Genomic DNA, 13183 nt, shown 5'->3' on the forward strand with positions numbered 1-13183 from the left:
TCAGTGATGCTATGAAATAAAACTCATTTTTATAAATGTTAAATAAATCTCTGATATCTTAAATCTCTCAAGCCAGTCATTAACCAGTCTGAATTCTGTACTTTTTTTCAGGCTTCTGAATTAGCCCCCTTTATTCAGACAAAAAGGGAGCTTGGCTGCAAAGCTTCCCATGTTGTTACTATCGAAGAAGGTCTTACCTATGGAGCCAGCAGAAACAAGGATTTCTGGAACCTTATGGGAGGGGAGGCTGAATATTCTGGTAAGATGTAGTTTTTTTTTTTTTTTCATCTTTGTGTTTTTAACCTTCTCTCTGGTTTCTAAAGAGAAAAGCCATATATAGCCAGGGCTAACATTTATGTGTAGTGTAGCTAGACAATATTGTTGCTTGTGAATTTGTACGGTCAAATATAGACTTTGCTTCATTGTTCTGTTACTGCTGTCATTATTGGTGGATGTTCTTCTATTCACTGTTGCAGTTTTCTTTACCTATGGGTTGTATTACACCCTACGACCTGATGTCCAGCCAGTATACAAAAGCTTCAAGCTACTGCCAGTATGTGGGATGTCACACGTCTGCTTTGACAACATCAGCCAGTAAAAGGATGTCTGCATGTACCATCCTCAGACCTTTTCTGCTGCCATTTGGAAGGTCGGCTCCTATGTTTGTTCTGCAGTCAGATTTTGTTTGTGTGTTGCTATCAGCAAAGGTAAGTGCCTTGCTGGAGATTTTGTCTTGTTACTGCCTTTTGTTTTGTTCATGTCATCAAGGAAGGGCAAGTGTATGCGTGGGAGGCAGATTCCACATAAAGATAGCCACAAGCTCTGTCTTTTTCTATTTAGGGACTAGTCACGACCATCAATCCTATTCTATCTGTCAGGCCTTTGTGTCTAAAACATTGCATAGTCATCTTTTGGCTCTGAATTTGTATCTAGAGAATTAGAGGCTCAAACGTCTGGCTAAAGATGTTATGGAGGGTGCCGGGGATCCTTCGGCCGAGCTGACTTTGAAGAGGAAAGTGAGTAAGCTGAAATCTGAATCCTCTTTCGCTGTGCCTTTTGTCTCAGATATACCCCTTGAGGTCGCTGAAGACCCGGTGGTATGGTTGGAGGTTGGATCTGCTTATTTGGCAGGTACCTCTGCAGAAGCTTTTAGGGGAACAGATGGTGATTTATCAGGGTTCTTTATAACCTTAACGCCATAATTTCCAGTGCTGTATCTAATGAATTAGAGGAAAGTTATGTAAAAAAAAAAAAAAAAAAAAAAAACCACAGCTGAGAGGATTAGCCACATCATAGTGTGCAGTAATAGTTGTCCCTTACACTCAGAATAAGAATGACATGCTACAAATACAATTTTATGGGGGGGGCAGCTCTTCAACATTCATGGAAGTCTCAAAGCAATTTAATCTCATCATCATGAACATCAGCTCAGTAACCACTCTCAGGCTGTACCACCTCCTCAAGGAGGGTAGTGGCAACATGGTACACTGCTGAACCCGAAAGGGTAGTCCATTCCAGAGATGGGACTGGTGAACCCACAGGGGGGAGTCCAGTCCAGAGGTGGGATTGCTGAACCCACAGGGGGAGTCCAGTCCAGAGGTGGGACTGCTGAACCCACAGAGGTTGTCCATTCCAAAGATCGGACTGCTGAACGCACAGGGGGAGTCCAGTCCAGTGGTTGGGACTGCTGAACCCGCAGGGGGAGACAAGTCCAGAGATGGGATTGCTGAACCCACAGGGGGGAGTCCAGTCCAGAGGTGGGGACTGCTGAACCCTCAGGGGGAGTCCAGTCCAGAGATGGGATTGCTGAACCCACAGGGGGGAGTCCAGTCCAGAGGTGGGGACTGCTGAACCCGCAGGGGGAGTCCAGTCCAGAGGTGGAGACTGCTGAACTAACAGGGGTAGTCTATTCCAGAGATCAGACTGCTGAACCCACAGGGGTTGCCTATTTCAGAGATCGGACTGCTGAACACACAGGGGTAGTCCATTCCAGAGGTGGGGACTGCTGAACCCACAGGGGGAGTCCATTCCAGAGGTGGGACTGCTGAACCCACAGGAGGAATCCAGTCCAGAGGTGGGACTGCTGAATCCCACAGGGGTAGTCCAGTCTAGAGATGGAACTGCTGTACCCACAGATGTAGTCCAGTCCAGAGATGGGGAGGCAAAGCATGTTGACTCTGCAACAAGTTCTGTTTATCTGATGATGTAGATCTATTGTCTGGTTCTGGTGTTTGCTTTGCTATTAGACTTTTGGAGGTGTAGGAAATCAAGGACAGCAGGGTCTGTATCCACACGGCAGGAAGGTACAGATCGTCCGTCAAGACTGTGTAAGATACTGAGTAAAGGGATAGAGATTCTACCCTCTCCTCATTATTTGAATTATTTTGTATTTTAATGCTTGTTGTTCTTTCATATTGATAATGATTTTATGACCACTAGCAGGATGTTTTGCTCATTGATATTTGAAACTTAAAATAAGTAATCTTGTTGAAAAGCTGTTCCACGTTTTTGGTTTCCTTCGTGGCCTTTGCTCTGTGTCCGTTCGTGGCCTTTGCTCTGTGTCCGTTCCATTCGGAGATCTTCCTACAGTGTCATCTTTCTCAGAGATGACACAGATATGCCTGCTGTAGATGAATGTTCTGCAAGAACTGAATTGTGGTTGTGTAAGTACCTTGCTTTAATGATGTGGTAGTCATTTGTAGGACCAGGGAAATGGACTTTTACATTTCTGTCCACTTCGATGTCATTACCATAATAAGTTAGCAACCCTGAAGTGTCACTTTTCAGCATACCTCATTGGACACACGTTACTCTGATGTTGTCCTTTGTGGTAACGTATCTTGCAGAAAATGAGATGTTTGATACTGTAATTCACTACAGACCTGCTTTTCTGGCTGCACTGTGGTGGATCTATCCTTTCTGACAAGAACAGGTCATGTGAAGTGTTGGTGAAGAATAAAATAGGGAGTTTCATGCACTGTCTAAAGCCAGCCATGGGTCTGTGCACTAACCTACAGCTGTCAGGATAATGTGCCAGCCATGGGTCTGTGCACTAACTTAAAGCTGTCAGGCTGATGTGCCAGCCATGGGTCTGTGCTCTGACTGTGCGCTGACTTACAGCTGTCAGGCTCATGTGCCAGCCATGTGTCTGTGTGCTGACTTAAGCTGTCAGGCTCGTGTGCCAGCCATGGTTCTGTGTGCTGACTTACAGCTGTCAGGCTCATGTGCCAGCCATGTGTCTGTGCGCTAACTTACAGCTGTCAGGCTCATGTGCCAGCCATGGTTCTGTGTGCTGACTTACAGCTGTCAGGCTCATGCGCCAGCCATGGGTCTGTGCTCTGACTTTACAGCTATCAGGCTCATGTGCCAGCCATGGGTCTGTGCGCTGACTTACAGCTGTCAGGCTCATGTGCCAGCCATGGGTCTGTGCGCTGACTTACAAATGGCAGACTCATGAACTGCTCTATGAACTTCTGCTGTGGACTGGGTGGGTGCTGTATGACAATGCTGTAGATTTTATTCTTCGGCATTATTTGTAGTAACTGTAAGACCTTTTTTGCCTTAATGGGACAACAGTCAAAGTATATTACTTAGCTTTAAACATAGTTGTGTGACCCAGTTGGTATTTGTTGTTACAGATTCATAATGCAAACAACTGTATTATAGTTGACCATAATCCAGTAGTGTGCAGAATTTGTAAGCATGTAGTCAGGTAGGTTTCATTAACATGTTATTAAAGTGTTACTTTATTTTTATTCTATAAGTGTCATGTAACACCAGCTTGGTTTGCGTATTTTGGGATTTGTGGCTTGTATTTGAAAACCGCTGTTACAGATGCTTTTGTGCATTATCAGCAGTTGTTCTTCCTATTGAAGCTAAGTAAAATGGACCTGAGCGCTATTTCTCAACTATGACCTTGTTACGTAGAAAATCCAAAAGAAAAGTAATGGCAAATAAATGTATAGTCTCAAAAACAGAAAAACACAAAGGTAAAGGCCATGTACAGTTATATATATGATTTACAAATAGAATTTTAAATAGTCCGAGTGTCATATTTTTATGTATTTCTGAAGAAGTTTCTCATTCAAGAGAGACGAAAACATGTCTTGTCTTAAACTTGTTAAACGAGTACTCTCTGTTCAACTTTCAGTGCGTTTTTGTTACGTTACTGGCTGCCTGCCTTCTCCCGATTTTTGGTGTTCTAGAAATAGAATGCTGACAAATCATAATGTGTACACTGAAAATGCTGACTTGAGTCAAAAACTTGAAACAGAAGTTTAAAAAATATCAACCCTAGTACTTGGACAATAAGAAAATGCTTTCCTTTACACTGATACTTTAATATAATATTTTATTGTCCTGTTGTACATGATTTGAGTACAGAAGAAGAATTTGAAGATGTTTTGGTCTCCAAGTTGTATAAAAAGTAAAATTTTTGAAATTTACTAATCAAATCAGTAGAGTGTGTATTAATTATTTCAATATAGGAATTCATAGGATAAAAAGTCAAACAATTTATGTTGTACAATATACAATCTTTACGAATGCTCATTTTGCACTTTTGTTGTGAGCATCAAGTTTACAGAAAGAAAATGTCGACTATAAGAGTAGCCAGGATGCCGTATGATATTAACGAACTACAACAAGGAATGTGATTTACAAAAAACAATTTTGGAGAAGTGGTTACCGAGAATACATGATCGATGAAGTTAGAAATTAAATGAGCACCTTTTGAGCAATTCTCAATGGAGCCGTTTATAATATAAACAAATGAGAAGTTACACATTTTACTTGACTAACGGTGCGGAGTTTCATTTCAGATGCTTTTAATATTAAAAAAGTAAAACATAATTTGAAACTTGGCCAAGGTAACCAGGAACTGGTAGCAGCTACATAGTCAAGACCTGAATTAGTATACAGAAAAAGGCCAAGTGCCTCTCTGTTTTAGGGCACTGTGGAACACTGAAAAACCATCTTGTAAGAAGATGGGCACTGTTCCACATGGTCCGTGTGCACAGTGTAGACTTAGTGATTCTTCTTTTAACACCCATGCGGTGATGCAACGGTTAGCTTTGCCTCCTCACAGCAAGAGGTTCTCCGGTTCGATCCTCTACTAGGGTGCCTTCTGTGCGAAGTCTGCATGTCCTCCCTGTGGATGCGTGGGTTTCCTCCGGGTGCTCCAGTTTCCTCCCACATCCCAAGGACATGCAGTAGGTGGATTGGACACTCTAAATTGGCCCTAGGTGTGAGTGTGTGCATGTGTGTGCCTTCTGTGGAAGGTTGGGCGCCAGGCTGGCAACTCAACACCGTAAAACTCTACTGCCAATCATCAGCAGACAGGTGATCCACTGTGGCGACCCTTAACCGGGAAAAGCCGAAAGAAGAAGAAGAAGATTAAATTATCACTTAAGACAGCAAACATACATTGATATAAAAGAAGCCAAACAGTATTAGCTTGTTTCTTGTTACATACATTATACACCACATACAGTGGATATAAAAAATGTACACACCCCTCTTAAAATGCCAGGTTTTTGTGATATATAAAAATGAGACCACAATAAATCATTTCAAAACTTTTCCCACCTTTAATGTGACCTATAACCTGTACAATTCATTTGAAAAACAAACATCTGTTAGGGGTAAAAATATAAAAAAATAAATAAAAACGTACAATAAGCTGGTTGCATAAGTGTGCACACCCTTAAACTAATACTTTGTTGAATCACCTATTAATTTAATTACACCATTCAGTCTTCTTGGACAGGAGTCTGTCAGCTTGGCACATCGTGACTTGGCAATATTTGCCCACTCTTCCTTGCAAAAGTGTTCCAAATCTGTCAGATTGCGAGGGCATCTTTTGTGCGCAGCCCTCTTCAGGTCAACCCACAGATTTTCTATTGGATTTAGGTCTGGGCTCTGGCTGGCCCATTCCAAAACTTTAATTTTCTTCTGATGAAGCCATTCTTTTGTTGATGTGGATGTATGCTTGGGGTCATTCTCATGTTGAAAGGTGAAATTCCTCTTCATCTTCAGCTTTCTAGCAGATGCCTGAAGGTTTTGGGGCAAAAGTGACTGGTATTTGGAACTGTTCATATTTCCCTCAACCTTGGCTAAAGCCCCAATTCCAGCTGAAGAAAAGCAACCCCAAAGCATAATACTGCCACCACCATGCTTCTCCGTGGGGATGGTGTTTTTTGGTGATGTGAAGTGTTGTTTTTGCGCTAAACGCACCTTTTGGAATTGTGGCCAAAAATTTCAACCTTGGTCTCATCAGACCACAACACATTTTTCCTACATGCTTTAGGGAGACTTGATGTATTGTTTTGCAAATTTTAGCTGGGCCTGGATGTTTTTCTGTGTAAGAAAAGGCTTCCGTCTTGAAACCCAACCCCATAGGCCAGACATATGGAGAATACAGGAGATTGTTGTCACATGTAGTACACAACCAGTACTTGCGAGAAATTCCTGCAGCCCCTTCAGTGTTGCTGTAGGTCTCTTGGCAGTCTCCCTGACCAGTTGTCATCTCGTCTTTTCATCAATTTTGGAGGGATGTCCAGTTCTTTGCAATGTCACTGTTGTCCCATATTTTTTCCACTTTTTGATGACTGTCTTCACTATGTTCCATGGTATATACAATGCTCTGGAATTTTTTTTTACCCTTTTCCTGACTGATACCTTTCAACAATGAGATCCCTTTGATGCTTTGTAAGCTCTCTGCAAACCATGGCTTTTGCTGTAGCATGCAACTGAGTAAATGTCAGGAAAATCCTACTAGGACAGCTGAAGTTTACTTGGGGTTAATCAGAGTCTCTTTTAATTGATGGCAGGTGTATACCCAAGAAGACTGCTCTAATTAAAGCAAAAGGTGCTTCAATAAAGTATTAGTTTAAGGGTGTGCACACTTATGCAACCAGCTTATTGTATTTTTTTATTTTTTTTTTTATATATTTTTTCCTCTAACAAATTTGTTTGTCAATTGAATTGTACAGGTTATAGGTCACATTAAAGGTGGGAAAAGTTTTGAAATGATGTATTGTGGTCTCATTTTTTATATCACAAAATCCTGGCATTTTAACAGGGCTGTATAAACTTTTTATATCCACTGTGTGTGATTTTATAACTATCATCGGTCCAACATTATATTCCTGCCTTCCCTTAAACCTCATTCCTCCTCCAAAAACATTAATTCTGCATGTATTGTTCCCACAATTTCTATTTTTTATAGATTCATAGGTGTGTACTAGCTAATAACCCTGGAGCCTTTACAAGCCTAGCAAATAGGATTACCCTGGCATTGTGCCACTCGACCTTCGTTCCCAGTGCCTCTGTTGAGTAAAGCCACTGGAGTGAATTTTATATTTCCCATACACTCATCAAGATTTCTCTTGAAGGCCAGTGAGGTGCTCTGCTTGACGTGTATGGGGAGTCTATTCCATAGCATGGGCAGTCTCTAGGTTATGAACCTGTCCCTCCAGCATGTTCTGTTGATTGTGGTAATAAGGTTGAGGCCTCTGGAGCATGTGTTGCGGAGGAATTGGGATTTCTTTAGATGTAGCATTTCTAATGGAGCTGGGTCAGACATGGCTTTGTAAGCCAAACAGAGATCATCTTTAAGTAGGCGATATGAGACAGAGAATAGTTGGAGTTTTTTGAGTCTGTCCATATAGGAGAAATGTTTAAGGCCTAGGATCCTCTTTTTGAGGTACCTTTGTGGCCTCTCCAGTTGCAGGTGTTTAGTGAGGTACATGCCAAATGGGGCATTGTACTCAATGATTGGCCTAATGAGGGAAGAACAGAGAGAGATGGTGACCTCTTTATTCCTGTATGCAAAAGCCTTAGCAATAAGATGTGCCACATTGAAGGACTTTCTGACCACAGTGGCAATGTGGTGGTCAAAAGAGAGGTTGCTGTCAACCTTTGTTCCCAGATCTCTTATAACGCCTTCTGTGTTCAGTGGACTACCATCAATGTGGTAATTCATGGGAAATAGGTTTTTCCCAAAGGGGATGATGACACATTGTTTGGCATTGAGCTTAAGGCCATGGTACTGACAGCAGTCGTCGGTCTCAGTGAGGCCTGTCTGTAGGATATCAACATCACTTGGGGAGTTGTTAATAGCTCCCAGCTTGCAATTGCCTGCAAACTTTGTCAGCCAGAGTCCCTTTGTGTTGGCCTGGACTTCAGAGAAGTAGATACCAAACAGGAGTGAACCCAGAACCAAACGCTGTGGGACTCCACTCGTGACTGGTCGGCAGTCTGACTTGGAGTCAGCTACTTTCACACTGTGGATTCTACCTGTGAGCCAGTTTGCAACCCACGGAGTGATATAGGGGTTGATGCCTAGCTTAGTGAATTTTTCTATGATTCCTGAATGGGGACTTTTATCAAAGGCCTTGGCCAGATCAAGGTAGACTGTATGAACCACCTTGCCTTCATCCAAAGCTCTGGTGACTGACTCAAAGAAGTTGACCAAATTGAGCAGGCATGATCTACCCTTCACAAAACCAAACTGTGTGGGATCCAGAGTTTGGGGATTCCCTATATCCATGTTTATTGGGTCCATGATGATGCGTTCCATAGCTTTGCATATCAAATCATAAGGCTAATGGGGCGATATTTCCCAGGGTCTGTAGTCACTCCTCCTTTGTGGAGAGGGATGACTGTAGCAGTGCGACATTTGGTAGGGACAAAACCTGAGGTGAGGCTGTGATTGAACAGGGCAAATAGGTGAGGTGCCAGTTTACTCTGTAGTTCATGTAGAACACAGGCAGGGATATTGTCAGGTCACATAGAAGCTGTATTCTTGGCCTTGGACAGTGCTGTTTTAACCTGTGCATCAGTAATACTGGGTGCCTGGCAATCTACTGGTATTGTGACTGGTCCTTTGGGGGGAGGGGTAAAGTTGGTACTGAATCTGTTGGCCAGTACATTGGCAATATCTGTTGGCTCGGTATAGGAGGTACCATTGTGCAGTAGCTCAGACCAAATCTGGGTATTGCCTTGGAGATTCTTTACATAACTATAGAAGGCCTTGTGGTTGTCTTTACTATCTGCTGCAGTTCTGTTTTCATAGTTAGCTTTAGAGGTTTTGATGAGGGATCTCAACTTTCTGTTGAGGCTGATAAGGGAGTTTTTCCAGTCTTGGGACTTCACCTTATTCCGCATCAGTTTCCTCCTCCTGTTGTAGAGTTTGTTTATGGCAGGGGGCCACCAGATTGGCTTCCTTTTTTGGAGGAGAGCATCTTGGTTCTATTGGGTATGTTCAGATCCATTCATTTGTGTACGTGTTTGTACAGTGCATTGGTGTATATTTCATCAGTCATGCAACTATTCTCAATTTGCATGGGTGCTGTGAAGTTAACCAGTTCTGTTTTTAGGAGCCCAAAGTTAGCTTTGGAAAATTTTTCATGATGGTTACCTTTGCGGGAGGGGGTGGGTTCCAAGGTGATTAGTTTGTGGTCTGATCTAACCAGGGAGGAGTTGACTATTGGTGTAGAACAATGGTTGCCTATGTTAGTAATAACCAGGTCAAGTATGTTGCTACCTCTAGTGGGGGTAAGAACGAGCTGGTCCAGGGTATTGGAATTAATGAATTCCAGGAAACTTTGGGCAAGTGTATTAGTACATGAGTACTTTTCCCAGTTAATGGAGGGGTAGTTGAAGTTGCCCAGTATGAGAGTGTTAGGTTGGACCCTAATATTCTCCAGGGTGCTTAGGAACATGGAGTGTGAGTCTTGGGACATGGTTGGGGACCTATAGCAGGCTATGACCTGAATTGCTGTCTTACCCATTGTTAGCTGCACCTGAATTATCTCAGATGCATTATGTTGGGCTACCAGTCTGCAGGTGTGTGCATCCTTTATGAATATGGAAACGCCCCTGCCTTTGGAGCTTTGGTCCAAGTTCTGGGGCTGAAAGGTGTGGAATGAGGTATAACCTGGTAGTGCAGGGGTGCTTTCTGCTGTCTTGAACCAGGTCTCTGTTATGGCACAAATGTCTATGTTCTCCAGTTTGAGTGCTTTCAGCGAGTGCATTTTGAGATTTAGACTTCTAGCATTGAGCAGCATGACCCTCAGATTGCATTTGTGTAGGAGTGGCAAGAGCCTTGGCCAATATCCGGAAGCCCAGGGTCGACAGATGCAGGCCATCTCTGGCAAAGCATCGAGGTCTGTCAATCATGTCATCCCTGGCATACAGATACTGGATCCCCTTAGAATGACACCAGAAACATAGCCACTTGTTGAAGTCAGTCGTTTTCTGCTTGTACTGTGGTATCATTCTGGGTGATGGTAGGATGCTGCTGAGGGCTAGGGTCATACCCGCCTGGGCTACATAATCCAAGAGCTCCTCCATGTCTCTCTTCATGTAGTCGGGGAGGTATGTCTTAGGTCATTCACACCCGCATGTACAATGACAGTGTCATATTTGTAGCTGTTGTTGAGGGACCCGAGTGTGTGTGTTATGGGGCAGATCCTGGCGCCTGACAGGCAGCTGACTGTTACTTTCTCCTTATTCAACCTAGTGAGTGGGACATCAGTCTGCCTCACTATCAATTCACCTATGACTAGTGTGTTGGGCGTGCTGTTTTGCCTTAGGGGCTTTGGTTGAGTGGTACACTGTTTAGGAGAGTTATGTGTTTCATGATTAGTGTTGTGTTCTGCTGGTCGAATGCATTTCTGCCTTGGAGGTCTCTGCTGTTTGGGTAGATTTTTACTGAGAGCCTCTGCGAAGGTGGCTGTATGGTTTGTGTTTTTATGTGAAGGCAATGCTGGTATGTGTTCTGGAGGGCTATGTGTTCCATGTGGTGTGGTGCAAATGTTGACCTCCTCCTCCTCCTCCTGAGCAGCTATTCCAGTCATGGCTGGAAAGTGTGTGGCTTCTAATTTGGATATACAAGTGCATCTCTTGCAAGTCCGAGTGTTGGGAGGTAAGAGGAGAGGGCTGTCTGTGTACATTAGGCAGTTGCTACATTGCCTCAGGATGCCCAAATTCACTAGGTTAATAGGAGAAAGCACAGGGTACTGACCTTTAGACATGCCTGGAAGGGTGGGCATTAATAATAAGTACTGGAGCTGTTTCATTGTAGAACATTTAGTGCTGGTAGCACTTTTGTGTGCTGCAATAATTGCTACAAAGAAGTCTGGTAAAGTGCTAGACTAATAAACTAGTAAAAGAGCAACAGAGGAGGGAACTTGCAGATCTAAGGGAAAAATTGAAGTGCAGACTTTGGCACCACTCAAAAGCTTGCAAATCTGTATCTGGAATGACTAGTTAAGGAAAGGTGGGAAACAAGTGCAAACACAGGTTTATAAACCAGAAAGTTGAAAGAGATGGAAAAACTACCCAAACAGCCAATAAACTACACTACCCCTTTCTAAAAATCCCACTTCCTGTACTATTATCTTGGTTACAATATTCACAACTTCAAATAGAGTTGGTTTTGACTTTGATTTCCATTTTCTAGTAGTTGATTTTTGTTTTTTGGCAGCCACCATAATTAGACTTAACTAGCCCTTACTATACATCTAGGCAATTCGTATCATATCCCAGCTCGAAAGAATGATCTCCTTAGATCATTTGGTCACCCAGTATTCCTGACGGAGTACTTTGTAGGTAATCATTAAAGTCTGCCAACTCATTACACCCCTGGAACATGTGCTCTTACCTCTTTGGTTTTGTTCATGCCTCCAACTTTTGCCATCTACCTGAGGAAAAATTATTTGGAGTTTAATTGGGGTATAAAATACCTATCCAATCAAAATCCTAAACCTTCTTGACTTTGCTGCATATTTGGGAGCCATACAATGGATATAAAAGGTGTATAGACCCCTGTTAAAATGCTGGGAGTTTGTGATGTACAAAAATGAGACCACAATAAATCGGTTCAAAACTTTTCCCACCTTTAATGTGACTTATAACCTGTATAATTCAGCCCAGAAGTTAGTAGTTTATTGGCCATTTTGGGCTAATTTCTATCTCTTTCACTTCCCTGCTATAAAAACCTCATTTGCACAGTTTTTATACTTGTATTCCACTCAGCAAGTGCCTTCCAGGTGTTCTGCAGAGTCTACAGCAGCAGAGACACAAAAGAGTGACTTTGGAGTGATTAAGTATCACTTTTCTGCTTATTCCGCCTAAAACGCCAGTTTTTTTAGCGAATCTGTGATTTAAAAAGTTTGTTATTGTATACAACTCCACACAGCTCCTCGTGGTGTCCTGCAGAGTGATACAGGCAACAGAGAGACCCAAGAGAGACTTTTCCAGATTTAAGTATTTTTTCTCTGTATTTTTGCTCGGACTGCCTTTTCCCACCTAAAAAGCGAATTTCTAACTGATCTGTGCTTTAAAAAGTTTCAATTGCATTTGCCTTCTGCTTTTTACAGTTTTTGCACTTGTATGTATAACTGTTGTAGGCTACACACTAAAGTGCGCTAGCCTGTTTATAGCATTTACAGTGTTTTCTGTGTGTTTTTCTGCTGTTTTCTGAAAAAAAAAAAAAATCTCTTTTCCCGCCTTTGCTGAACTAGATTAGTCCAGATTTCAGGTTTTGCTGAATTCCGGACTGTGGTACAGTTTCCTGTGTTGCCCATATCCTTACTTGGATAGGAGGAAGCTTCTCTGTTCACCAGTGAGAGTGGGGAGCTTTGAGCAGCCTATCTGTCTCTGGAGGAGTGGTCTCAGCCCTGAAACTAGTAGCTTATTGGCCGTTTTGGGTCAATTCCTATCTCTTTCAGTTTCCCTGCTTTAAAACCCGCATTTGCGCGGTTTTGCGCCAGTATACAACTATGCACAGCTCCTCGTGGTGTCCTGCAGATTGATACAGGCAACAGAGAGACCCAAGAGAGACTTTTCCAGATTTAAGTATTTTTTCTCTGTTTTTTTTGCTCCTACTGCCTTTTCCCACCTAAAAAGTGAATTTCTAACTGATCTGTGCTTTAAAAAGTTTAAATTGCATTTGCCTTCTGCTTTTTACAGTTTTTTCACTTGTTTTATATCAATTTAAGTCATTTTTGTATTGTATAACTGTTGTAGGCTACACACTAAAGTGCGCTAGCCTGTTTATACCATTTACAGTGTTTTCTGTTGTTTCCTGAAAAAAACAAACAAAAAAAAAAAATATTCTCTTTTCCCGCCTTTGCTGAACTAGATTAGTCCAGATTTCAGGTTTTACTGAATTCCG

At 42.4% G+C, this 13183-nt stretch overlaps 1 protein-coding gene across 1 annotated transcript in view; it reads left to right on the forward strand.

Annotated features, from left to right (window-relative positions):
- The window catches only part of LOC122788066 (supervillin-like), a 1698127-nt gene that overhangs the window by 1369969 nt on the left and 314975 nt on the right, over nt 1-13183 (forward strand). The window contains exon 21 of the mRNA XM_044054988.1: nt 112-259. Within this exon, the coding sequence (XP_043910923.1) occupies nt 112-259 (148 nt within the window). The remainder of the gene's footprint in view (nt 1-111; nt 260-13183) is intronic.

This window comes from Protopterus annectens, chromosome 13.part0 (assembly GCF_019279795.1).
Source record: "Protopterus annectens isolate FY-2018-M chromosome 13.part0, PAN1.0, whole genome shotgun sequence".
In the NCBI taxonomy this organism is placed as follows: Eukaryota; Metazoa; Chordata; order Ceratodontiformes; family Protopteridae; genus Protopterus; species Protopterus annectens.